The sequence below is a fragment of the Ambystoma mexicanum genome, chromosome 12, assembly GCF_040938575.1.
Source record: "Ambystoma mexicanum isolate Mex_15411 chromosome 12, UKY_AmexF1_1, whole genome shotgun sequence".
Lineage (NCBI taxonomy): Eukaryota > Metazoa > Chordata > Amphibia > Caudata > Ambystomatidae > Ambystoma > Ambystoma mexicanum.
In genome coordinates this window covers 44,158,907-44,184,321 of record NC_090936.1, presented here as the reverse complement: position 1 = coordinate 44,184,321, position 25,415 = coordinate 44,158,907, and the positions used below count along the sequence as shown (strand labels likewise).

At 48.3% G+C, this 25,415-nt stretch overlaps 1 protein-coding gene across 4 annotated transcripts in view; it reads right to left on the bottom strand.

The window, feature by feature from the left end:
• DOCK4 (dedicator of cytokinesis 4) overlaps positions 1-25,415 on the bottom strand; it is a 2,129,281-nt gene that overhangs the window by 214,538 nt on the left and 1,889,328 nt on the right. For all 4 annotated transcript variants that reach the window (XM_069627915.1, XM_069627916.1, XM_069627917.1 and 1 more), the window contains 2 exons: positions 18,626-18,792; positions 15,743-15,829 (listed from right to left, as the gene is read on the bottom strand). In XM_069627915.1, the coding sequence (XP_069484016.1) occupies positions 15,743-15,829; positions 18,626-18,792 (254 nt within the window). The remainder of the gene's footprint in view (positions 1-15,742; positions 15,830-18,625; positions 18,793-25,415) is intronic.

The window sequence follows — 25,415 nt, the reverse complement described above, 5'->3', positions numbered from 1 at the left end:
CCTGCATTGAGATCTCGTTGAGGGCTTCCTGGCTGCCTGAATAATGCGCATGTTATCAGCAGACAGGTTGAGATGCTCTAAAGATCTGAACTCAGGCACCATGCCACCAAGCTGAACGATTGTGGGGAGGGGTGCCACAGCTGCCGATCTCTGGTGAAGCAGGTCGGAAACCAACGGAAGCCTGATCGGTGCACACACCGACAGATGTTGAAGCTCTGAAAACCAGAACCTGGCCGGCCAACATGGAGCTTTGAGCAGAAGAGAACAGTTCACCGTGTTCCTCAGTTTGCAAATCGTCCAATGAATCAGAGGCAGAGGTGGAAAAGCATAGGCCCTCATATTGTGCCAGGGAATCTCGAGAGCATCTCCCAGAGAGGAGGCTCCCAGTCCGTTTCTGGAGGCATACAGAGGAAGTTTTCTGTTGGCCGACATTGCAAAGAGGTCCACTTCTGGAGTGCCCCAACACTGGAAGATTCGTAATAGGACCTCCACTTTCAATTCCCACTCGTAGCTGACCATCGTTTGTCGGCTGAGGGTGTCTGCAGTAACATTTGCTGGCCCGGGATGTGTACTGCCACCAGCCAAATGCCATGCTGCACCACCCATTCCCAAATCTGAATGGCAAGATCCACAAGAGGAGGGGACCTGGTACCCCCCTGCTTGTTGATGTAAAACATGGACACCACATTGTCCGTGCGGACACGGACCACTTGGTTGACAATGACCGGCGTGAACGCCTTGAGTGCCAGGAAGATCGCCAGGAGCTCAAGGTGATTTATATGAAGGAGCTTGTCTTGGGGCGACCAGCGATCGGAAACTTGAAGAAGGTCCAACGTTGCACCCCACCCCAGAAGGGAAGAGTCCGTCATGATTGTCACCAGCGGTGCGGGGTCCTGAAAAGCCACGCCCACCGATAGATTGCAGAGAGACGACCACCACAAATGGTTCGCTCTCATGAAAGCTGGAATCTATATCATTTTCGAGTCCGGATCCACATCTTGACGCCAAGAGCTCCGAAGAGCCATCTGCGTCCGCCTCATCTTGAGACGAGCAAGAGGAAGAGCCAATACACACATGGCCATGAGGACTAGAAGCCTCTGGGACCACCAGGCCGACTTGCTCCCCGACTGCGCAAAGACCTGACACGTAGCCACCAGATCTGCTATTCTGTCACTGGTCAGGTATACTCTGCAGTCGATCGTATTCTAATGAAAACCCAGGAAAATCAGGTCCTGAGAGGCCGTTATGGAGGATTTCTGCCAGTTCACAGACAGCCCCAGGTGGAACAGGAGCTGGAGGAGAGACTGAAGGTTGCTCGAGGCTTTCAAAGGACAAGGACTGCGGAGCAGCCAATCGTCCCGCATGAAAAGAGAGGAAGGGCAATTTTTTGAAAGATTTGATGCTTTTAACAAAGTGCTCCGGTCCCGTCCCACAGGATGGAGGAATGTCCCTTAAGTATGGAGGAAAGGGGACGGGACGTAGGAGTAAGACCAATACCTTTGCCTCGTTCATTGACTGAGTTATGTTCCCCTTTACTTTAAAGGAGTTGAATAATCCCACTAGTATTGGGGTTAAGATATCTGAGTACGTTTTATAGTATAGTGCTGGGTAACCATCCGGGACAGGGTCTTTTTTCTTGGGGAGTTGCCATATTGCTTCCTTAACCTCTTCTTCTGTTATAGCCCCATCTAGGTATTGCCTTTCCTCTTTCGAGATGGTCAGGAGGGAAATGGCGTTTAGGTATGTTTCTTGGTCCTGCCCTTTGGGACGCTCTGAGGAATATAAATTCTGGTTCAATTCTCTGAATGTTTCCCCTATGTCTTCTGACCTGCTCAGTGTTTGCCCTTTGCTGTCTACCAACCCTTTAACTGTTCGCCGGGTTTTGTTTCGCTTTCAGCTGCCTTGCCAGGAGTTTGTCTGTTCTATTCGCCTTAATATATTACCAATGTTTAAGGTGTAGTAGATGTCTCTCCACTCTTTTGGAGCATTTTTGGTTTCTAGCTGGCCCTGGACATGTCTCAGTACTTTCTTCGATTTGGACGATGGGTTCTGCGCTATCTCCATTTGTATATCTGTCAGTTTCCCTTCCGGCTCCGATTCCCATTGACGGATCTGCTTATCCCCGATTGCTTTGAGTGCTATGCGTTCCCCCTTGTTACTGCCTTGAAGGCTTCCCAGTGGGTCTCCCTTGACATCTCTGTGTGGTTATTTTTGGAGAAATATTCCATTATGCCTGTCCTAGCCACATTCCCCAGAACCGGTCTTGGATGATCTCCGCTGGGAGCTTCCATCGCCAGAGGCCAGCATGTTTTTGGGAGAGGGTGAGTTCCACCCATAACGGGGCATGATCGGAAAGTGATATCGCTCCAATTTCCGCATGTTGCATTTTCTCCAGGAGCCCGGTTGCGGCCCATATATAGTCGATTCAGGAAATTGAGTTGTGGATGTTTGAAACGTGAGTGTACCCCTGTTGTTGCCCGTTTGTACCCCGCCAGATATCCTTCAAAGACAATGACTCCAATTTCGTGTGCAGAGTTTTTGATGGTGATCCCTGTGGCCCGGCGCCTGATCCGTCTATCTATGGTTGGGTCCCACGCAATGATGAGATCCCCTCCCATTATTATCTCGCCTGTGGCGAAACTTCCCAGTTTATCTAGGGTGCCGCTGAGGAAGCCACCTGACCCGTATTTGGGGCTTAATTGCCACAAGAGTCCGGGGGTATCCCTCCATTAGCGTATTTGCAAATAAATATCTCCCGTGTTTATCTGTGAGTGTGTTTTGTATTTGAAGGTTCAACGTTTGATGAAAGGCTAGCAAAACACCTGCCCTTTTCTCTTGCTCGTTTGCTTGAATAATTTGGTTGTATCCTATCAGGCGAAGTTTCCCTTTGTCCTTTTCTTTTATGTGGGTTTCTTGTAGCATGATGACATTGTTTTCCCCTTATGGAGGAAGTGTTCTAGCTTTTTCCTTTTTACCGGTGTGTTCAGCCCCCTGACAGTATATGTTAACATTTTTATCCCCTTCATCTTGTAGATTGTAGGGTCTCTCCTGTAGCCTGTTCGTGCTCCCTTCCGGATTCCCCCTCCCTGTGTCTCCCCCCTCCAATCTTGCAACCCCCAACTTGCAAATTCCCCTCCCCTCCAAAACAGCCCTGAGTAGGGCTCTGAAGCATATAGTTGCTTGGGCGTACTGCCCTCCGCACCAGACCCTCAGATCACTCAGGGAAAACTTTTTGGGGGCTCCTAAACCCCACGTGGATTCCATCAGGTTGCACTGGAGGGCCCTCCCCCCTGCCGTCACCTGTTATTTGGATTATCTTGCTAGTCCCATTTCAGGAGTCAGTTGGTATTTCTTTCTTTCCCCGCCGGGCTGCTGTGTATCTTCGCTTGGTCAACCCCCTGATTGTTTGGAGGACAGGAACTACTTTTTTTGCCTGGTTCCCGAGCTTTCCTATAGATCATTTTCCATTCTCGGGGATTCTTCCTCGAATTAGGGTTTCCACCCTGAATGTCTTGATCTCCCTCTTGATCCTAAATGTTCATTACCTGAAGGCCTTCTTCACATGCGTTTATCTTTCGCTGTTTCCCTTCCCACGTGAATAGGAGCCCGATGGGGAATGTCCATTTGTACCTGATCGGTTTCGCCACAAGTTATTTAATTACTGGGCCCATCTCTCTCCTTTTCTGTAGGGTCGACTGCGCTAGGTCTTGAAATAGTTGTATTTCCACCCCGTTCATTCTTATGTGGTCCATTGTCCTTGCTCTGCAGAGGATCTGCTCTTTCTGGGTGTATGAGGCTAGTGCGATCAGGACCTCCCGGGGGTATGCTCCCGGTTCCCCTGCTCGTCGTGGGCCCACCCTGTGTATCCAGTCAATTTTGATGTCTGTGCCTTCTTGAGCGTAGAGGATGTCTTTGAAAACTTGTTGGACCGCTTCCTTAAGGTCTTTATCCTCTACCGATTTTACCATGTTCTTGATTCTAATGTTAGATCTCCGGGAGTGATTTTCTAGGTCCTCGCACTGAAGTTCCAGATTATAGGTCAGTCGGGCCAGGCGTTCATGTACTTCACCATGCTGTTGGGTTTCTTCTTCCAGGTTTTGTACGATTCTCTCCAGTGTTTCCGTCCTCCTCCCAATGTCTGCCACTTCCGTTTTCATCTCCTGGATAGCTTGTTTCATCTCTTCTTTCATGGTGTCCATTTGTGCCTAAACAGAGGACATGAATTGGGCCTGGAACTCCTTAAACCAGGATTGCATGTCCTCCTTATTGGCCATTCCTGCTTGCGTCGTGTCCTGGACCGCTTTTAGATGTTGATCGTCTTGGCCCTTTCCTTTCAATTGGGTAGCGGCATCCGTTCCCCAAATTTTGTCCAAGTTTGTTTCTTGTCTTTGGGTCGGGGTCTGCGCCTGGGCTTGTGGGCGTTTCCCCCTTGATTTTGACACGTGTACCACTTTCCGGCTTGGGGCTCCTTTCTGGTGTGCACTTAGGGCTGATTCTCTATCTGGATTGTGTTGGTTGGAGTGGTGGTTCTTTTCCTTAAGTGGCTCCGGGCCCGACCCTGGAATGTATTCCACTGATGGATTCCCTTTCCGTGCATGTGAGATCTGTGGTCTTTAGTGCATGCTGTGCTGAGGTCCCCCTCAGTCTTGCGTGGGACCGGTCGTGTCTGCACCCCCCTTGCGTATAGCTTCCTTAGCTTTCCCCCTCTCTGTTGTGTTAGGAGGGCTTGTCCGTGGGCTTGCGTTGCCTTGAGTTTGCTCTGCCCCCAAGAGATCTTTGAGGTTGTATGCTATACCTGTATGTGTCTTCGGTTTTTGGCGGCTCCACTGGTGGTTCTTATGTTCTTAGTTGAGTGTAGGGGAAAGGTCCCTGTGCCTTTTTGAAGTCTTGTGCCTGTTCAGATTCCTTGTTCCTCAGTCCACTTACACTGGGATCCCACCTAGATCGCCCTTTCTCTGAGACTGGTGGGGAGGCTATGGGGCTCTGCATAGGCTTAGGTGGTCCGTGGTTGCCTGGGGGGGTACTGTGGTGAGAGGGTTCGCCTTACCCGGTGTGTTGTTGCCGTCCCACTGACACTCATCTATGGCTTCACTTGTTCTGCGGAATGCTGGTGGTGTTCCTTTTTGTTTCGCCTACTTCTGTCAGAAACGGAGGGCCGCTCCCACTCAGTGCTTCCGTCAGTGGCTGCGGGTGTCCTCCGATGCTGCTGATGTTCCGACCGGTTTGGTCCCGCTTCGTTTGCCTTCAGTGTTGCTGGTTCTCTTCTCCTCTCAGCTGGGTGTGTGGGTGCAGCCTTTTCCATAATTGCACCTGCGTGTCCCGCTCCGCAGGCTAACAGATCCACTCTGTTGCGTCCGGGAGGTGGTGCCGCAATGCTGTCTCTGCGGCTTCTCTACCCGCGCTGGATGAGCGGTTCGGCTCCCCCGCTGGGTTTGGTACCCTGGGGCGGTGTACGACTGGGCCTGTGCTTGTTCCAGCAGAGCCTTGCTGTGTTGTCTTCCTAGGTAGTTTTCGCTGCGGTTTCACCAGATCTCTCAGGCGGGAGTACACGGCTCCTCCCTCGCTGCTGCTCCGAGTCGCCAGTGGTCCACTGAGGTGATATCTGCAGTGCAGGGGTGCTCACCGGGAGGCGAGCTGTCTTCCCGTTATGGTTGTCCGCCGAGGAGGTGCACTGTAGGGGCTCTAATCTGCTTTACAGCCAATCTTCTTTGTGGTGCGACCCGGGGGAGAGACAGAAGGATGCTCACGCACGTTTTCCCCTCGAGGTCGCCATCTTGGAATGTCAGAGGGTGGTTTTTAAATGAGATGCAAACGGTGCACACAAAGTATATGGCATGGAAGAGGATAACTAAACTAACGGCACTAGATTCATTGCGCTCACCAACATTTTTGATTTTTGCCTAAGTAGGTATAGAGGTGACTTTTGAAAAACGACTTAGAAACACCTTTGAACGGTTGGACATAACCATGCTGCATGAGCTATATGAAGATGGTATGTGAATGACTTTAGAATAATTTAATAATGGAGAGTTAAACGCTATTGCCATATTTATGTGCCTTTGATTAATAAACGCACTGAGGCAGCATATACCTGGCTCAGCCAAAGAGCTTATTATTTTCCCACTAGTACAACACATAACCATGACCCGATGCACTAAATTGGTATCCACAATTCATAAGATGATAAAATCACTGAAGGTCTGGCACCCAGGTAATGTTCGGGCAAGATGGGAAAGAGCAATTGATCTGCAAATGTGTGGATCAACAACGGAGACAGGTCTGTTTGCTATCAGAACACCTATCCATGAATAATAGCTGGAAGCTCATGCTTCCAAAATATCTACATCAGGCATATTGTACACCGGTCAATGTTTACAATCAAGAAAATCTCACAAGATGTACTCGATGTAGTACGAGGATAGCGTATTTCCTTCATGTGGAGTGGTTCTGCCCAAATGTAGCACAATTCTGGAATCAAGTTAGGGAAGTCACTGAGGGGATGATCGAGGCTGACGCACCGAAATCGCCACAGGCATGGTTGCAGGGTATGTTTGAAGTGAAGAGCAATGTAACTAGACGTTTTTTGAATATGGCATCTATAGTAGCCAGAACAGTAGTTGCTAAAGCATGGTACAAGGGCCCATTCCCATACTCTCTCCATGTGCTAAGTGTACGTGACAAAATATGGTTCTACTTTACCCTTGAGCAGCCGCCCAAGAGACATTTGGGAACCATTAAGAAATTATCTAAGGATTAAACTACCGAATTAGAAGCAGAACAATTGTCTTATTGGCAGGGTTAGATGGTATAGCGTATGACAAGTATCTCCTAAGTAATATTGCACCTTAATGAATGGAGGAATGTATTCCTGTATGGAAGAACTGGGGAGTATTGTATTGATGGTAAAAATAATGTATTTGAATAACTGTCTGCAAACTTTCATCTGGGGATAAAGAGACATGGTTTGGAGAGTGGGGGCGAGGGGGTGGGAGGGTAGGGACACAGCAAATCCAATTAATATACTAACACACTTCTGGTACCACGCTCTGTGAGTTGTATTAGGAAAAGTAAAAAATAAAGGTTTAAAAAACACAATGCCGGGATTCCAAAATGGCCACATTGCAATGAGCACCGCGACCAGAGCTCATCCGACCCACGGGGCCAAAAACGTAGAATTAAAGCAGTTATAAATCAGCCACAGGCTTGAACACTTTGGAAATACAGCCGCGAGATTCAGCGGTCATAAGGGGGAGCCATTGACACCTCCCTCCAACACCAGTGGCTGGCGTGGACCTGGGAGAAAAGCAGCTGCATGGTTCGTAACGATAGCTCCGGCACCCGGAGAGACAGTCTACGCAGCAGGAGAGGATCGGCACTTGGGGCACATCGGGCAGCGAGAACCCCACAGGACTCCCTGGGCGGAGCAACCGGAGAGAAAGTGCAACGCAACCCAAAACACGGACAGCACTGGCTTCCTCCGGCCCCGGGGACTCTGAGATATGATAGTATAAGGGAGACAGAGGGCCAGTCACCGACACCCTCCCCCAGCACCAACACCGTGTGGCCGAGGGAGAGATCCTGCACCCAACAAGGCATTCCACAAAGCAGGGGGTGCCCGGGCTGAGACTGCACCATCAGCGGGAGTGAACGGAGCAACGCCGGGACGTGGCTCCGACCACACAGACTCCTGGATGCCTCCTCCCTGAAACAGAGCTAGTCCACACAAAAGAGGGGGCCCAGAGACACGGCACAGCGACATAGCTGAGGAGCTATGGGACAGCGACCCGAAATTACCGGGACACATCAGCTATCAGCTGGCAGCGGGCCCGGCTGAGAAGAACAGTCGACCCCGACCCATATACAGCGGCCACAACACCGAAGTAAGTGCGGACGGCCAAATCCACAACACAATTGACCCCTGGCCCTCCAGGCAGCCATCAACCGCCACGGTGGCCCTCCACTGCCACCACTGACAGGCTGACCGTACCTAACACAAGGCTCCGGGGTGCTGCATGCCGGCAAAAGCTCTGGGAAACAGAGTGCCCTGCCGTAACCCCTATCCCGCATGAGGAGAGCAGTAACAGCTCCGGGGTCAACGGTCCACCATATCCCAGGCGGCGTCAGCCAGTCAGAAAAGGGCAGCTGTTGGGGGCGTGGCTTGGAGCGCCACTGATGTGGCTGCTCCCTTGAGGCCACCCGTGCGAGGCCAGCCGTGTTTCGTACAAATATGCGGCTTTAGACCATTGAGCGGGGCCATGCAGACACCTTGAGCTGGCGGAACTTCTGGGGCATCCATAGCTCGACCATGGGAGCTTAACGCCCCTGCCGGACCTGGCAATCCACCTTGAGGCAGCGAGCCTCAGCCCAGCCCTGGCGTCCAAGATGGCGGACGCTCCTTCAGCGGGGGCCGCGTGGAGGACCCTGCTAGCCCCCTGCGGACCCCGTGTGGTCTGCTGAGCGCGGCGTGCTCTGGGCGGAGGGGGCCGGGGGCACCCTGACAGTGAGCGATCAGGCGGGGGCCCCGACCTGAAGGGGAGGAGCCCCAACACCAGCCCCGTGTGGAGCGGCTTCCCGGAGGCGGCCGTCCCATCACCTTGCGGCGAGGCCCTCGGGATGAGGAGAAGCAACGGCAGCAATGACGAAGACGTGGCGCTCCCTGCGCTCACAGGTGAGGTCGGCTGGGGGGATCTTAGGGGGGCTGTGACTCTCCTGGCCCGGTGATATAGTGGCGCAGACCTCGGCCGCGCCCCCCCTGGCCTCACCGGGCGTCTCTTGAGGCTTCCCTGGCCCCCGCCTTGGACTCTCCCCCTCTTCTCTCCCCAGACCCGGGTGGGGGAGCTCCAGCGATCTTCATGGCCTGCCTCCCCCGCTTCCTGGGGCGCTCAGGCCCTCTGTGCCCTCTGGCCAGCTCGGCGCCATCATCCAGCACCTGCCCTCAGGCTGATACTGCAGGGGCCCTGTCTCCCCCCCGCTGCAGACGAAAAGCGGGGGCCTGTCTTGGGTGTCTGCAACACAGAGGACCTCATGTCCTCACCCGGCACTACCTGCTCATTGGACCTCCAGACACCATCGGCCACTTTGATCCTCGTCGCCCCATGGCATCCAGCTTCTTCCCTCGCCGTCCGGTGGGGATGTTGAAGTTGACGCCGTCGCCCCTGTCGCTTTCTTCTTGGCCGCCGCGGAGACCACCGAATCGGAGGATGGCTGTGCCCTGAGACACATAGGGGCGGAGTCCGGGACCCGGTACTTCTTCTCGTACCGGTCCCTCCTAACAGGAGCCGTGGATGGGTTCTTCAGGAGCGCCAGCCCCTCGTCCCAGATGTCATCCAGTAACGGGATTGAGAGGACAGTCTTCCTCTTGGCCTCCCGCCGTTGGTAGAGGAAACCTTCCTTCTTCGGGGCAGAGCTAGAAGAGCTCAGATGCCCTGGTGACCATGGCGTGGAAGGAGCCAATTCCGTTGGGGGACAGGGCCCCCGAAGAGGTGGTGAAGGAAGGTCCATTCCATCGTCACCACCGTCATCGTCTGTCCCCGTCGTTGCCGTCTCCGTTCCCGTCTCATCCCTCGGAGGAGGGGATGGAGGTGAAGGCTGGAAGGGGGAGGAGGATGGACTTGTCTCCACTTGTTAGGCGGGCTCCCCGATGGACCAGGCCTGCTGGGTCGTCGGTGGGGGGTAAGTGCATCCTTCTTCCCGTGAACAGGTTCTGTATCGCCATCTGGATAGCTCCTGAGCTGTCCTGCGGTAAGGGTACCGGCTGCAACGGGACCCACGGTTGGGGCGCGGGGTCCTCCGCGGTCCCATCTACCTCGCCAGCCCCCTCGTTGCGCTTCTCATCGGGATCCTTCCCGTGGGCCCTGGATACCTCGAACTTCTTTTCCAGGATCCTTTGGACGCTCGCCAACTCATCCTCAGAGGTGGTGTCCGTGTCCGTTAAGGCAATCGCGCCCCCCTCTTTTTCCTGCTGGGGTTTCATGTGAGTCTTCTCAATAGACAGAAAAGATGATTCCCTCCGGGGTGGCAGGGAAACTCTAGCCCCTGAAGTCGTCTCCACTGGTGAAGCCTCCGCAGGTTTCGCCAGGGCCGCCACGACTCCCTCAATCAAGGCCTTAGCCGAGTGAATCAGGGCCTTCACAACCTTGGGCGTGCCTGAGGCCTTCACCTTGGAGGGAGGGTCACCGCCTCGCTCCCCCTCGGCTGAATCTGTCGGGATCGACCGGGGCTTCTCCCGAAGCTTACCCGTGTTCTCCGATTTCCTCTTCCCCGAGACAGAGCTCGTGGTGATGGCGTTGGTGATAGTGCACCCTGCCTGGCAGCCGAGGAGCCCAACCGATCGGTGCTCCTGGTGCCGCGGACTTGCAGTGCTTAACCTTTTGTTGGGTCGCCCGAGCGCCCTCAAAGGTCGTAGAAGACCGCTCAGATTTCTTCCTCTCTCACTCGCTACTGGGCTCTTCCCCTCCAGCGAGTTGGCGAGTCAAATACGACGATCCTTCATCGTCCGTTCGCACATGTTCTTACAAAACGCACAGTCCTTCTCCACGTGCGATTTGTCATCGTGAAGGCAGTAGAGGCACCGAGAGTGCTCATCCTCCTTAAAGACATTCTGAAGCCCGCATCCAGGGCAGCTCCAGAACAGCTTGGCTCCAACAGTCGTCATGCTTCCCTTGTCCTGGGCCATGTCCACGCGGGGTAGGCAAGATCTTCTGGAATCCTCCAAGAAGTGGAAACACGACGAAAAAGTGCCCTCGTGGGCATAGAAAATTCCGAGAACGGATCCCCGTTGATCAGAAGTGAAAACGGTGGAGCTTGAGGCTCTATTGACGGAAAATATAAGAGTAAACTCATTGAAAATACGCAAAACGCAGTAAAAGCTCGAGAGCTACAGCACAAGGACTCCCAACACTTGAATGTGTGGTAAAAATCTGAAGATGGCTGCAAGAGGAGGGGCTTAGGTAGAGGGCAGTCATTGGGGGCAGTATAACCCAGAGACCAGTGATTGGTTTCTAGTAGAAAGACAGTTCAGAAATTAAACAAACAGATTTTTTCTTTACCGAGGATTCCCAGCCTGACGACGAGGAATATTCATGAGCATATGAATCCATGCCAGACCCCATGCTGTAGAACCAGATTTTAGAGCCTACTACTTAGCAGCCCAGATAAGAGTAATCCAGGACTGGCAAAAGGAGGACAGGAGAAAGATATGGAGGCCGATGGACCGAGCTGTAGCAGTGGAAAGCCTAGAGGGTATTCTTTGGAAACCTAAAGCGGACAGACCACCCCAGATGTACAGCAGCACTATCCTGACATTGGTGGCAGACTCATGGGATGAGGCCATAATGCGGGCTCACATCACCTCCTACCCATCCCCATTCACGCCAATACTTAACAACCCGCAATTCATCCCTGGATACAAATGCTCCACCTTCATCAAATTGGAGCAGGGAGAATGCTTAAACATCAGGGACATGATAGAGAAACAACCAGGTTAAAAATTAGACCAATGTAAATTAGATTTAGCGCTGGCAGAGAAGGAAAGATTTTGTTACTCAACTGAGGCACTGGCAACTCCATCCCTCCATGACGTAAGCCGCGACACACCAACTAACCCCCTTTGAAAAATATCTGACCTAGGACCCGGGGGACAGGCGGGTGGTGGCAGTCATATATGCGCAATTAAAAGCCCTACATGAAAAGATGGGAGGAATCCACAGACCACACGATAGAGGAGATGGAATAGGGAAAATTATGGGAATGCATTCCAAAACTCACAAGATCACTCCAAGTATGGGAGATCTGGGTAAAAATGCTGGTCCAGTGGCAACTAACACCAATACGACTCCACAAAATGTACCCGGGGGAATCAAAACAATGCTGAAGACTCTGTGGTGGGGAGGGGACGTGGAGTCACATATGGTGGGAGTGTCCCAAACTAGACAGATATTGCGCGGACATACAAGAGGCAATCGTGAAGGTCCTGGGGGTGAGGAGTAGTGCAAATAGAGGCCTGGCTTTAATTGGCCTTGACAGCGCCTTGCAGGACCTTACTTCAAGACCGGATCGCAAGCTTTACATTATCATGATGATGGCAGGCGCTTTGGCTCTGGTGCAAAAATGGAAGTCCAAGGACCCCCCTCTGGAGCAAGAATGGCTGGCGAAAATGTTGACATACTCCCTCCAGGGGGAACACAGTAAATTTCATACAGACTGGTCGAGGTTGCTGGATTTTCTACAGGAAGGAGCGAGGAGCGCATGGTGCCCAAGGATAATGTGCCTATTAGGCATAGTGGAATAACCCCTGAGTGAACCATAGTAGGCGGGACTCCCCAGATGCAGGAGCGGGGGTTTGCAGCTGGAAAAGAACTACACCCACTAAGGACTAGATTGTTTCAAAGAAACTCATCCCCAACACACAGCCTACCATCAGGGGGGGGTTAAGGGAGGGGGCACGCCTAAGGTTGAAATGTTTTGTTTAAAAATGCAAAACACAATGCCATCTTATCCTTGCTGGCCAGAGCTTTGTTCTGTTTTAGGACTACAAAGCCCACATGTCCTTGCGGCAAGGGAAGCAGTCTACAAACCATTGGCAAGAGATGCAGTGATGATCAAGCCGGCGAAACATTTCTCTTGGAAAACCGGCATTCAACTGCCACACACTACAAACTGGAATTTACTTTTGCTGTAGGGTGCCGCCATAGCAAGACAGACCAGTGTTTTCAGTGTTCTCAGGGTTTATGGGGCACTTTATGAATTACGATCTCTGTAACCTGGCCCCTGGGGGAGAGCAAGGCATAGCTTGGGCTAAGGAAGGAGCTGAGAATTAAAGCTAATGGAACGGGGAGGACAAAAAGGGATAGGAAGAACAAGGTAGTGTGAGTTGTTCAGGAGAGGTCAAGAAAGGAGAAGGCAGAAGGTGAGACCAGGTAGAGGACCGATGGTAGAGCGGAGTGTGCCAGTGACTTACAATGTTTGTGCAAGGTGAGGTATTAGTTTGTGAGAAAAAGTGATACTTGGGTGTGTGCGCATGTATGGTGAGTAGGGTGAATGGGTGAGATTAAGTGGCAATGTAAGGGAGTAAATGAGACTAAGTGAGAAGAGTATGTGGGAGAGTGAAAGGATGGTGACTGTGAGAGGATGGATGGAGAGTTGCAGGAGTAGGGAGTAATGGGAGAGAAGAGTAGCAGAAGTGATCAGTAGAGGGGAGCGGAGAGCAGGAGAGGGAGAATGGGAGTAGACGTAAGGCTGAATAACATCAGACAGATAGAGAGGAAGAGATAGGGAGAAAATATAGATGGGGAGGAAGAGTAGAAGAAGGGGAAGGGAAGGATAGAACATCAGGACAAGAAGTACAAGAGCCTAGAGAACCTCTGGAAGAGCTGTAAGGGCCTGACAATTGACAACCCAGAAATCGCCCCAACCTACGACACATCTGGGAATACATGTAACAGGTACGAAGCCTGGTCAGAACTAATCTTCAAAGAGCCCAGGCTCGTCAGGAGAAAGCCTAAGAACGCACATTTGAAGTGGAGGACAAAATAATGGTGCTACTCCCCACCAACCAGAACAAGTTACTGACTGGATGGCACGTGCCATATCTCATTACAGAGATCGTGTCCAGTCTTGCATATAAAGTTGAACAGGCCGATAGAAGAAAACCATCCCAGCTATATCACATCAACAAATTAAAAGCCTGGCGAGAAAACAGCAATCCCTTGCTGCGGGTTCTCTAGGAGAAAAATAACAGACACTACCCTGCCAGCTCAAATTCTTGGGTCACACATCCTCCGGGTCTCCCTACCATCAGCCACAAAGAACTAGTGGTATTATTGGTGCGAAATCTTGACCTACTCCCACAAATCATAGGAAGCATACAAGGGTTGGTAAATAAAATCTAAAGACCCCATGGAAGAGTGATTTGATTGAAGCTGTATTTTTCTCCATGGGGACAGAAAGAAGATTGTAAGAGAAGAACTGAGGAAAATGGTGGACTTGAGACTTTTTGAAAAGTCTTAACGTGAGTGGTCTTCTCCTATTGTATTGGTGCCAAAACCGGACACTAGCTCATACTTCTGCATACATTTTGCGAAGACTAAATGAAATATCCGAGTTGATGCCTACACCATGCTCACATAGACCAACTTGTGAAATCGTTAGAAAATGCAAAATTAATTTCAACGTTGGAACTCACAAAGGCATATTGGCAGGTACCCCATGAATATGGCAAGTGGAAGACCGCGTTATCAGCACTAGATGGATACTTCCATTTCTGGGTTCTACTGTTTGGCCTCCGTGTGGCACCAGCTACGTTCCAACATCGAATGGACTGCATCCTGGCTCCCTTCCAGACCGTCATTGGGGCCTACCTAGATAGTATTTTTGTATAAAGCAGGTCCTGGTGGGGATCATCTGAGACACCTGGCTGTCGTCTGTGATCAACTGAGGAAGGCCTACCTGATGGCCAACCCAGGAAAAGTCATCTGGCCCAGTTATCAGTTAAATATCTCGGGTTCGAGGTTGGGATTGGCATGGTGCTGCCTCATCACATTAAGGCAGAGGCTGGTCAGTGTGTCCCACTGCCCCAAACCAAAATGGAAACCCAGACTTTTCTGGGGCTGGTGGGATACTACAGAGGGTTCATCCCCAACTTTTCAGAATGAGCAATACCACTGACGGACAAACTTACAAAGGTTCATTCCAACCCTGTATGCTGAGACCAAGAAGCAGAAACAGCTTTTGAGACTTTGTAGAAGCCCTATGAATTCCTCCTCCAAACTGATGCCTCCTCAGTAGAGCTACCCAGAAACATGACAGGGAAGAGAAACCCATAATATACATCAGTTGCAAGTTCTTCCCAAGAGAGAACTACTATTCAGTGCTGGAGTTAGGGTGTCTGGCCAAAAAGTGAGCCGTACATAACCTGCATTATTACTTGACAGGCCACTGGCTCAGGCTAATTAAAGACCCTTATCTGTTGGTATGATGGGCATGAAACAAGGACTCAAATCTCTGTATCTTAAGATGGTTCTTTGTCCTCCAACCATACTCGTTCACAGCAGAACATTGATGAGCTGAGTGAGTTTAAGTAGGATTGTAGCTGAGTAAATGAGCCTGAGTGAGAAGGAGGATGGGGAGAGCTAAATAGGCGTGGCTGTGAGAGGAGCGGTGGAGAGTAGAGAGTAGTGGAACAGGAGTGCAGTGTTAGTGGAGAGTAGCAGGGAGAAGTGAAGTGTAGAGGGGAGCAGATAGTAGCGGGGGAGTAAAAGTAAGCCAGAATAACGCTGGAGAGACCTAGAGCAACAGAGGGAGAGAAATTGAGGGTGGCATGAAGGAAGGAGGGTAAAAGAAAGGGAAAAGGAGAGGACAGAATATCAGGGAAAAGGTGTACAGGTGTGTGAGAGGGAGAAGATTGGGTGGGACATGGGCAGTTGGAAGGCACCAGGTCCTGTTATTCTTTTTGCAGGACACCAGGGTAAGATACATCTAAATGTCCCCAGAGGGAGTAAGAAAGATAAGGTGGTCAGTTTTAGGCCCTCCGCTCTAGCCAGTAAGCCTCTAGATTATAGGGGTTACACATCTCTAGTGACTACTTGGAGATTAGGGCAGTCCGAGCTAGTGTAGAGAGAGACCTGGGGAAGACGAGAGTGAGAGGGATGGCCTTGAGATGGACACCCTTTAAATTCTTAATAAAAACCCATGAAACATCTTTGAGAGTCAGTGTGTTTGTGAGGACATCCGTCACAGTACTCACCACTTCACGTTTTTCCACTTCAAACCAGCGAGAGATCCCAGGCAAACTCTGCACCAAGGTCAAGGCTGTTCTCTCCACCCAGAGGCTCTGAAAAACCACCAAGATTACCACACATTATTCTCAGGGGAAACACATCATCTTATATTGTTTGCCGATTATCAACCTGCTGGTGAAGAAATTATAGCTTCATAAAATGGCAATCACATACTAGTCATGCATCATTAACCCCCCCCAACACAAAACCTAATTCCAAGGTAACAATTAGTACATAATAACTCCTGGGTGGATGTTTGTAGCATCAAAATACATTTCGAGCACACACTTCACAATGAGGAAGGGAACTCTCTGATCCACAGTGCAGAGGTGTAGTTTGGGGAAGAAAGAAGAGAATGACGCTCATCATATTTAATGTGACAGTTTTACAGCAAATATGGAATTACTTAGGAGGTCCCGGTCGCTGTACTATCTAACTTGGTTACATGTGCTTTGCTGATCTTTTCAAAGTCCAACGTTCATTGGCAGTGCACTTGTTCTAAATACTTTACACTAACTCTTGGAATTATCGTCTTCACAAAATAAAGTCCTTTGTGATAACCATATGCCATTCCCTAATGCCTAAGGGACAGTCTTACAGAGGTTAGAGTTTGCTGATGCCAACACTCAAATGTCCCCCCTGGCTGCAAGCATTGTTGTTCCTGTGATAGAGATTAAGCAAACTTTACACCCTGTACCTTCACTGCTCTAAAGGCATAACCAACACGGCCAAAGGGTCTATTCCTTTGTTAAACTATTACAATGGAAGCTTAGGCAGTGCTGGACATTCAACCCAATCAGAAGACGGCATTCACTCACAGTAGCAACCTGCTTTCTAATGTGATGTGACAATGCTTCCCGAGCCTCGCTTCGTCACTGTTTAGCTCGGGTCAAGATACTCAACAAGATGTTATAACACATTGTCTGCAAAATAAAGTGCCTTGCAAGTATATATGGCTAAGACAGTTTATTTGAGTTATTTTTTAAACCCTAGCCTCAGGATGTTTTATGAAACCCCTGCTCCTACCTACAAGCAAGTCATATCAGCAAGAATTAACTTTCAATAAGCTGTTACCACATGAAAATTGCTTTTCACCTTTGCTAGGCACCTTCTGCTTCATCTCAGCATGAACAACTTGTGCATCAAGCAATTGCCTCTTGAAAGTGCCCTATCAAATGTTCATTAATGCTTTTATGTAGCCTTGGTGGCAGGCTGTAATGTTATAACATACAAGGTGTGTCAATATACAAACATGGCACCCTGTTAACTCGCTGAAACTGGCTGTGTCTCTTTCTGGAGTGGAATAGCACGTTTCATTGATCTATTGTAACAGCTTTAAGAGATGGACGCACAGGTTTGAGTTATCTATGATCATAACTGTTTGCTACTGCTTTCGGATTTGAGCCAATGTGTTTGTCCTGGCCAGGTTGTTCTGTGTGTGATCTTACACTGAGTAAGCATCTAGGCATCACCATCTGATTCAGGTGAGACAAATGATTTCGACAACTCAATCTGCAAACACACTTCAAACTCACACTGAAAAGCATCTGAAAAATTAGTGTTCCACCGTTCCCAGCGGCTACACACCCAGACTCTGCAATGTCATGCCGATGGTCACAGAAGTCAGGCCCCATCTTTTCTGCACTTTTGGAAGGCACTGAAGTCGCTCTCAAGGACACCCTTTTGCCCTCTTCATAATACTTAGACAGAGGGATGATGAGAGCATTGGCTGCCATGTATTCACCCCTTTTTGTACAGTGCTCCATTCCATTCCACTGATTAGCGCTGTTCATATGACATGGGTACAGTGCATCCCACCTGTATTCTATAGGGTCGGATCTGCAGACAGATCATTCGAGGTGGCTGCCTTGGGCACCACCAGCACAGAGGCATTTTCAGGAATATGATGAGCAAATTAAAAAGCAAATCGGGTACGAGACCACAGTAGGATTGTGCCACAATAGCACTTGGCCTGATCGAGCATACATGCTTCAATCCACCCAGCTCTCTGGAGACTAAGATAAAAAGAAGGGATGGGGTCACCACTAAGCCACTTATTTAGGGGTGATATCATTGGTAAATGCACAAGTGTGACAATGTCATTAGAGATAGAACTAGTCGCTTTCAACATAAATACAAAGTTTGAACGATCTCTCGCTGTGGTAAAGGGATGAAAAGTTCAAAGGTGGGGAACACTACAAAATGTAGATATAAGAGAAAGAGATTGCGATATGAAAAAAAATATTTTGACTATCATTCTTTTGTGTCCTTTCTTTAGATATTGCCTTCAATGTACAATTTTACAAGTTGCCAAACCATTTAAAAATCAACATATCCATTGATTATGGTACAATGTGGCCAGTTTGAAAGAAAGAGACTGAACTGGTTTTTATATTAAAGAATTTTGGCAAAGAACATTTGAAACATGCTCTTCCACATAGAAATTTATGATTTCTAGAAAATGCGGTATTAAACATGAGACAAACTCAAAGGTTTACTTGACACACAGTTGAATATATAGTACAAAAAGGTCATTTTTAAATCGAAGAGAACCACTAGTAACATTAAAAATAAAATTTAAATAATGTTGAATTCTTGTCTGTCATATTTCTTAAAGAAGATCGAACATGGTTGGGCAAAAAGTAAAAGGGATATATTTGGGAAAGAGGTGCCCCGCCCTTTCTTTCTCTTGTTTTTGAACATTGCTCTAGGTTTGTATTGGACATGCATTAGCCACCGGATATGCAGATGAGTAGGTGGCACTGCGATCTCAGATGGAAAAGAAAAAGTTATTTCCTCCCATCCACAACACCAGTGACATCCGTGAAGGAAGCAGCAAAGAGGCCTACCTTGAACTCATTCTCCTTGTCCTTGGTGCCTTTGTGGAATGGCCGGTCATATCTGAACCTCCAGATGTGGTTCACTTTGTAAAAACTTTTGATGTTATCGGGAATGCTGTCTCGCTGAAGCACCTCTTGGCTGTCGGGAATTGGTGTTACGGCATACATCTGCAGATCTGTTTGCAAGCTGTTAAGGCATAATGCGATAATCTAAAGAATGCTGAACTGGAAATCAAATGTCTGCTGGTAATGCTAAAACTGAAATACCTGAATGCATGAAATGTGTGCTCTCACTTCAAATGTACAATGGGCGGTGCTCCAAACACGGACCATGACTCTTCCGCCTGGTGTATTTAATAAATCAAAAAACAACAACACAAACTTAACTTGATTTGATTTAAGTTTAACAACATTTTGCTTCTACATATTCTTTCGTCCAAGGGGCAAGTTAATACTGAATGCTAATAAGAAAGGGCTCAATTTTACAATCATGGGAGAACTTCTAGGAATGAAGGTATTTAATATTATTTCCATTTTCCCATGGATGCCAACTGTGAAACCACAACATTATGAATAGCAGAAAAGCTTCAATTGTAAAGATCAAAAAATCCATAACATTGGATAAGCTTCAGTCAACATTTCAGATTCTTTTTAAATCCACTTGATCAAAGTTTACATATAAAGGGCATTTCTTGGCCTGACACAATAATTAATATGTACTTAACTAAAAGCAGCATAGGAAATGTGTAGCCCAATGAGTATAGGGAGGACAAAGAGTTCCTTTTTTCCTAACTTAATCTGGTCTTTATATTATTAGTTATTATAACATTAGCATGTAGGGATAGAACAAACATAGGGTTTTCAAAAATCAAAGGACCAATTTAACTTTTACGAAATGGAATGGTTAGGCAGTTCTCTTTCACTTGACAATAATGATGTTTCTGACTGTATTTTCTATTCCTAATTATGGGTTTTCACTCCAATGCTATGTTTTGTTAAAGAGTTTATACTGTGGCAAGCGCCACCATAGTTGTCTCATGGTATCGGTATGTGGTCCTAAAAAATATATTGTGCCCCCATCCGGATTAACCAGAACATAGGCCCTCATTATGAGTCTGCCGGTAACTGGCCGGTGCTACCCTGGGGAGCCCACCCCAAACCAGGGAAAAGCCTTGCCGAAAAACCCTGGCAGGTTGTCAAAGAGATGAGCCGGATGAGGACTTCGAATCCCAGCATGCAATGCTGTGAGGTTGGAGATGCAATAATTCCAATGAGGAAGTCCAGATACTGATCTTAATAGCAGAGATGGAATCCGGAGTATCGAGAACTGTAGGACTCCGCACACAGAGCAGAGTAAAGAGCAAGGCAGGCAGGAGAGAGCAACACAGCCGAAGGAGCGCTGCAAGGGACTAAAGGCAAACGGGAAGGAAACGGGAGTAGGGGAGGAGACAAAGCAGAAAGCGGGAAAAAACAAAGAGTATCCACCTGAGAGCGGAATGCAGGAACAAACAAACCGGAGCGTTGGTAGTCGCTTCCCGAAACACTGGAAGTTGTAACGCAAGTGCGTTAACGACTTCCGGATATTTAAGGCTGGGAAGACTAGAACGCACATAGCGTTACGGAAGGGAGCATTAGTCCTTTTTCCATTTCCTCCACCTTCCCCATAGGTTCCATGGCCGGCGAACCATGACATAAGTTCACAGCCCCTACCAACAGACTTGTAGTTTGCCCGTCCAGAAAAGGTGCCGGTAACCGTTGTTACCAGCACTTTTTTTCTAGACCGGCACACTTGTAATGAAAATTATAGTCTTTGGATGAAAGAGAAAAGAAACAGGGCAAGAGGCAGGAGTAGGATAGGGATTCATGATATAAAAAAACTGTGAAGATACGGTCGCACCATTACTTATACAATAATGTTCTCTTTCTAGAACAATCCCATTGTGTGTTTGTTTGTGTGTGTGTAAAGGTAGGTAGTGGATCAGGCAGCATGCAGACCTGAAAATAAGAAAACTTGTGTTAACAAGCGTTTTCTAAAGATGCCACCATAGAAATAGTACTAGAATTACTGGAAGCACGGTTGTGTGAGGATCGAGAGATATGGTGGGGAAGCCCTTGAAAGGTGCCTGTCAAAGTTTATTTTAGGTGGTGTGAGAAACCTAGGGGTATTCTCACATGAAGTCCCTGAGAATCCTCTATTCAGGTGGCTGGGGAGGGCCATCGCTCTTGGATTCCCAACCCTGGGGGTACGAGCAAGGGAGGATCACCTGGGTAGGGGAGCCCGGGGTTGTTCTCATGGGAGTACACCAGGTGAGGCGCGGGACGGCAGTTGAGGAGGAGGAAGTCCAGGAAGCTTTTGTGGGGTATTCAGGTAGCAGGGTCCCTAAGAAGGAGAAGGAAGTGTTGCAGTAGAACATAAGCAGACGATATAACTCTCTCCTACAATATATAAAGGGTGATTCTGCCAGGATAATTGAGCGAGCTGGGGTTTCTGGATGGAACCAGGAAGCCAAGGAGCAGAAGGCAGCAAGGAGACAACCAGTGGAATGTGGGACGCTGAGACGCTGGCCCGGTGTGTGTGAAGGGCTGCAGCATAGCGAGGGAGCCATGTCTCCAGGGAACCGGAGCGGGACGGAAGACAGGCCACTGCTTATTCCCCTGGGACGTTTGCGGGTCCCAGGGGCATCTGAGGGGCAGGTGGTGAGACCCTGACCTCACGCTCTGAAACACTTGTGTATGAGCGCGATAGAAATAAAATATCAATATCAATATGACCAAAACCCATATGAACGTACTTGAACTTTTTGCCGGCGCAGCGTTACTGTGGATGAGTTTCGTGAAGCAGAGAGAGATATTCAGTACGGTGTGGGTGGCCGGAGCAGGAGCACTGTGAAAGGAAGAGCTCGGTGAAGCGACAGCAAGAAGACAGCAAAGTGAAAAAAGGTAAAGACAAAGCGAAGCAAGCGAAAGCTGAAAAGCGGCAAGAGAAAGTAAGCAGAAGGTAAAGAAAAGGTGTGCTAGAGGCGTGGATGAAAAGACAGAGCAAATGCACTGGTGGAACGAATGCAGCCAAGAGCGGGTGCGAGAGACCCGAAAAGAAGGAGAGGGGCACAAGCAACCCGAAACAGAGAGAGACAGTACAGAGAAAGTTAAAGGAAAATGGACAATCATGAGAGGGTGAGAGCAACCCGAAACTGAGAAAGGGGGTGCAAGTGACCCAGAGAAAACACAAGAGTGTGCTAGAGAGCACAGTGAGGAAAAGAAGGTGCAGGAGAGCACAGTGAGGAAAAGAAGGTCCAGGAGAGCACAGTGAAAAGTAAAGAGAAGTGTGCAAGAGGCACTGACCTGTGAAAAGCAGGTGCAAGGGTGCGCGACAGGAAAAGAAGGTGTGCAGGGCACACAACAAAGTAGAAAAGGACAGAGTGAAAGAGGCACAGAAGAGGAAAAGGTGCCGGAGAATAAGGAGAGAAGTAAGAGGTCAGAGTGGTTGTGCCTGGGTGGAGCAAAGAACCCAGTGTTCTCGAAAGTCTTTGATACTACCCCCATGAAAGAACTGTACAGTGAAAGGTGCATCCTGGCGAGAGGAACTTTTTGTTTGTTTGAGACCAGAGGGGCCTAGGCTTGGGGAAGGAAACCCTAAGAGGCCCACAAGAGACATTGTTGAACTTCGTGAGAAAGGGCCTACGCTTGAGGAAAGGGAAACCCGGGAGGCCTAAATAGAACCGTGAATCCTTGGTTGAATTGTAAAGTAAGAAACTGTGAATCTTTTGATCCAGAGGGGCCTTAGATTGGGGGAAGGGAACCCTACGAAGCCCACTAAAGACATTGCAGAACTTTATGAAGAGAGGCATAGACTTGGGGAAGGGAACCCTGAAAGGCCTAACAGAAACATAGGGCCTCATTATGAGAATGGAGGTAACCATGCCGCTTTTTGTGGCATGGCTACCCCCATTCCGGGTACCGGGCCCGGGTTCCCTGAATGGGGAAATACCGGGCCATTCTGACCTTGGAGGCCCCGGTATTTCCCCATTCAGGGAACCCAGACCAGTACATCCCCTTTGCCATTTGAGCCCCCATAGTGCTCAATGGGGAGGATGCAAACAAAGGGCCCTTAAATGACGGGCCTGTTTGCATCCTGGTCTGCACGCGGGACCAGCTAAGGACGCCTGGATTTACCAGGCGTCTTTAGCGGGTCCCACGAGGAGACCTCGTAATGAGGCGGTAGGGGGTTAACGGGGCCGGCAGCTCTACCAGCCCCGTTAACCCCCTACCGCCTAATATGTAATGAGGCCCATAGTCTTTTTTGTTCGGAACTGTAAAGATCGAAGCTTGGCGAAGGGAACCCCAAGAGACCCTGTGAACTTTATTGGTTTGCTACAACCTACGTGGAAGGTTCCAAGGGCGGCCCTTTTGAGTTGAGCTATTTTGAATTGGCAGAATTACACCTATTGGTAAGACTACTTGAAACCAGCTGTGGTTTACGTTTTCTTTTGCATAACCATTTTTCCTTTAAGAATATCCCCTATCACATTTGGTTTAAGAGTGAGGGCAAGCAAAGGTTTGGAGGAACTTTGGTATTGGACTTACGGACATCGACGGCACTTAGAAACATCATTTGAGGGAACAACCCGCTTACAGTTAGGGCCAGGTACACATTACACCAACTCCATGAAGTTGGATGATAAAGGTTGTCAAACTGTTACTTTTGAGTATGTGTCTTTATTGATACCATGCCTGTCTCAAAGTGCCCACTGCAAATCCCACGTTTATAATGTTGGAATGAAAAGACTGTCAGAAATGACAAAGTCAAGGATAGGCTGTGCAAAAAAGTAAATGCAGGAAACCACAATGGGACAAAGGGAACATGGAATAAGGTCAAAGAAACCACCCTACACAAGTCATGCATACAAATGATGCATAGCTTAGCATAACCTACTGATTTATTTCTATATAATTTATATCAGTATAGCAGCCTGTTACAGCTACATTTATTTTGCACTCTAATTTTAGATCTAATGATTAATATTACTAGGAAAATGATGGACTCTTTGCCCAGGGTATAGAATGTATATCTACAGCTATTTACACTCACACCAACAATATCATGTATTTACTGATCTTGTATTTGGTAAAAATCCCATTTATGGTCACATATATAAATCTGAGCAATATCGTGCTATTATTAACCACACACTCACAGCCAATGTGAGTACAAGAGGGTATTTGTATTGACCTCATTATTAATATCCAACAAACAGCAATCCATTATTTAATTTCATTTTCATCACTCTCCACAATTTCAGAAGCCTACCCTTCTGTATATTTTGAGGATTGTTTTAAATAGCATTTTGTTGTGCTGTTCCTTGGTAGGTATCTGGTCAACAGTGATTGCAGTGGCGTCTCTTTGTTGAGTACGGATAGTTCTGTGTTGTGAGCATTGTGGTGGTGTGTTTTATGACCAGACTAACTCCCCTTAAATAGCCATTCCTTTTAAACCTGCAAAATGAATCCTATCGGCGAATAACACAGTTTAGTAGGTTAATGCACCTGCTGCCAATGTTTGTGTACAACTAGCAGGCTAGAGGAACAAATACCGGCACAATAACAGAGGCAGATGTAGATCATTCCCATTGGATTAAAAGGAATACAAACTGAAGTGGGTAATAACACATTTTATAGGGCTGCAAAATTGTGGTCACATGTGCTTGACAATAAACATGTTATTAATGCTGTTTGGGAAAGGAGAAAGGACTGCTTGAAGTAGTATGTAACCAGGCACTTAGTCTAAAGTTCACAGTTGCTTCTGAAAAAGTCTGACGTGAGCTCTTTAAAGTAATAAATTGAAAAAGTGTTAAGAGATGGCAGAATCCCAGTGACATGGCAAACTGCCATATTAGTTCCTATCTATAAAAAAGGGAATAAAACAGACCCTGGAAGCTATCGCTTACTATCCATGCTTGACTGTACTGGAAAAACGCTGAGATCTTAGATCGATTCCAGAGTGGTACCGGGTATTCTACGTCTCACAATCTAATGATAATGGATCTCCTAAGGAGTAAAGCTCGGAAGCATAATAGTCCACCACTGTATGCATTATATGTTGATTTTAGGTCAGCATTTGGCTTGGTGAACAGGGAAAAGCTTTGGCACAAACTGCGAATAATGAACTGTCCGGATGCAGTGATATATTTATCTGAAGCTCCTCCACACTAACACTTTTGTCCAACTCAAATTAGATCACAAGGGGACAATGACTAGACTGATTAAACAAAATAGAGGTGTAAAGCAGGGCTGCACAACAGTCTCCCAGCTCTACAACCTTTTCGTTTCGGATGTCGCAGAATTTATATTGGGTACTCGCAACTGCCCACCCAGATTTGGCACTTCTAAATGCGTAATCATGGCCTATGCGGATGATATTGTGATCATCTTTGATCACACATTCAGCGGGTTATGTAGATCTGCTACGCAACTCTGGCAATATGCTGAAGACAATGAACTAGCTATAAATCATAGTAAAATGGAACTCATCCTGTTTTCCGCCGGTAAGGTTGCTCGCTCACGTATGCTCTTGAGATCAGTAGAAATCAGGTATACACACTCTTACAAATATCTGGGAGTGGAATTTGAGAGCAAGGGTAACTACGAGATATGCATCCAACATTGCAAGGTTAAAGCTGTACAACTAACAGCTATGATTTATATGTTCACGCATAATCAGAGTGGCTACTCCATATGGGGAGCATGTCATCTATATGTACAGTGCCTTGTACCCATGATAACGTATGGCTTGGAGTCACTG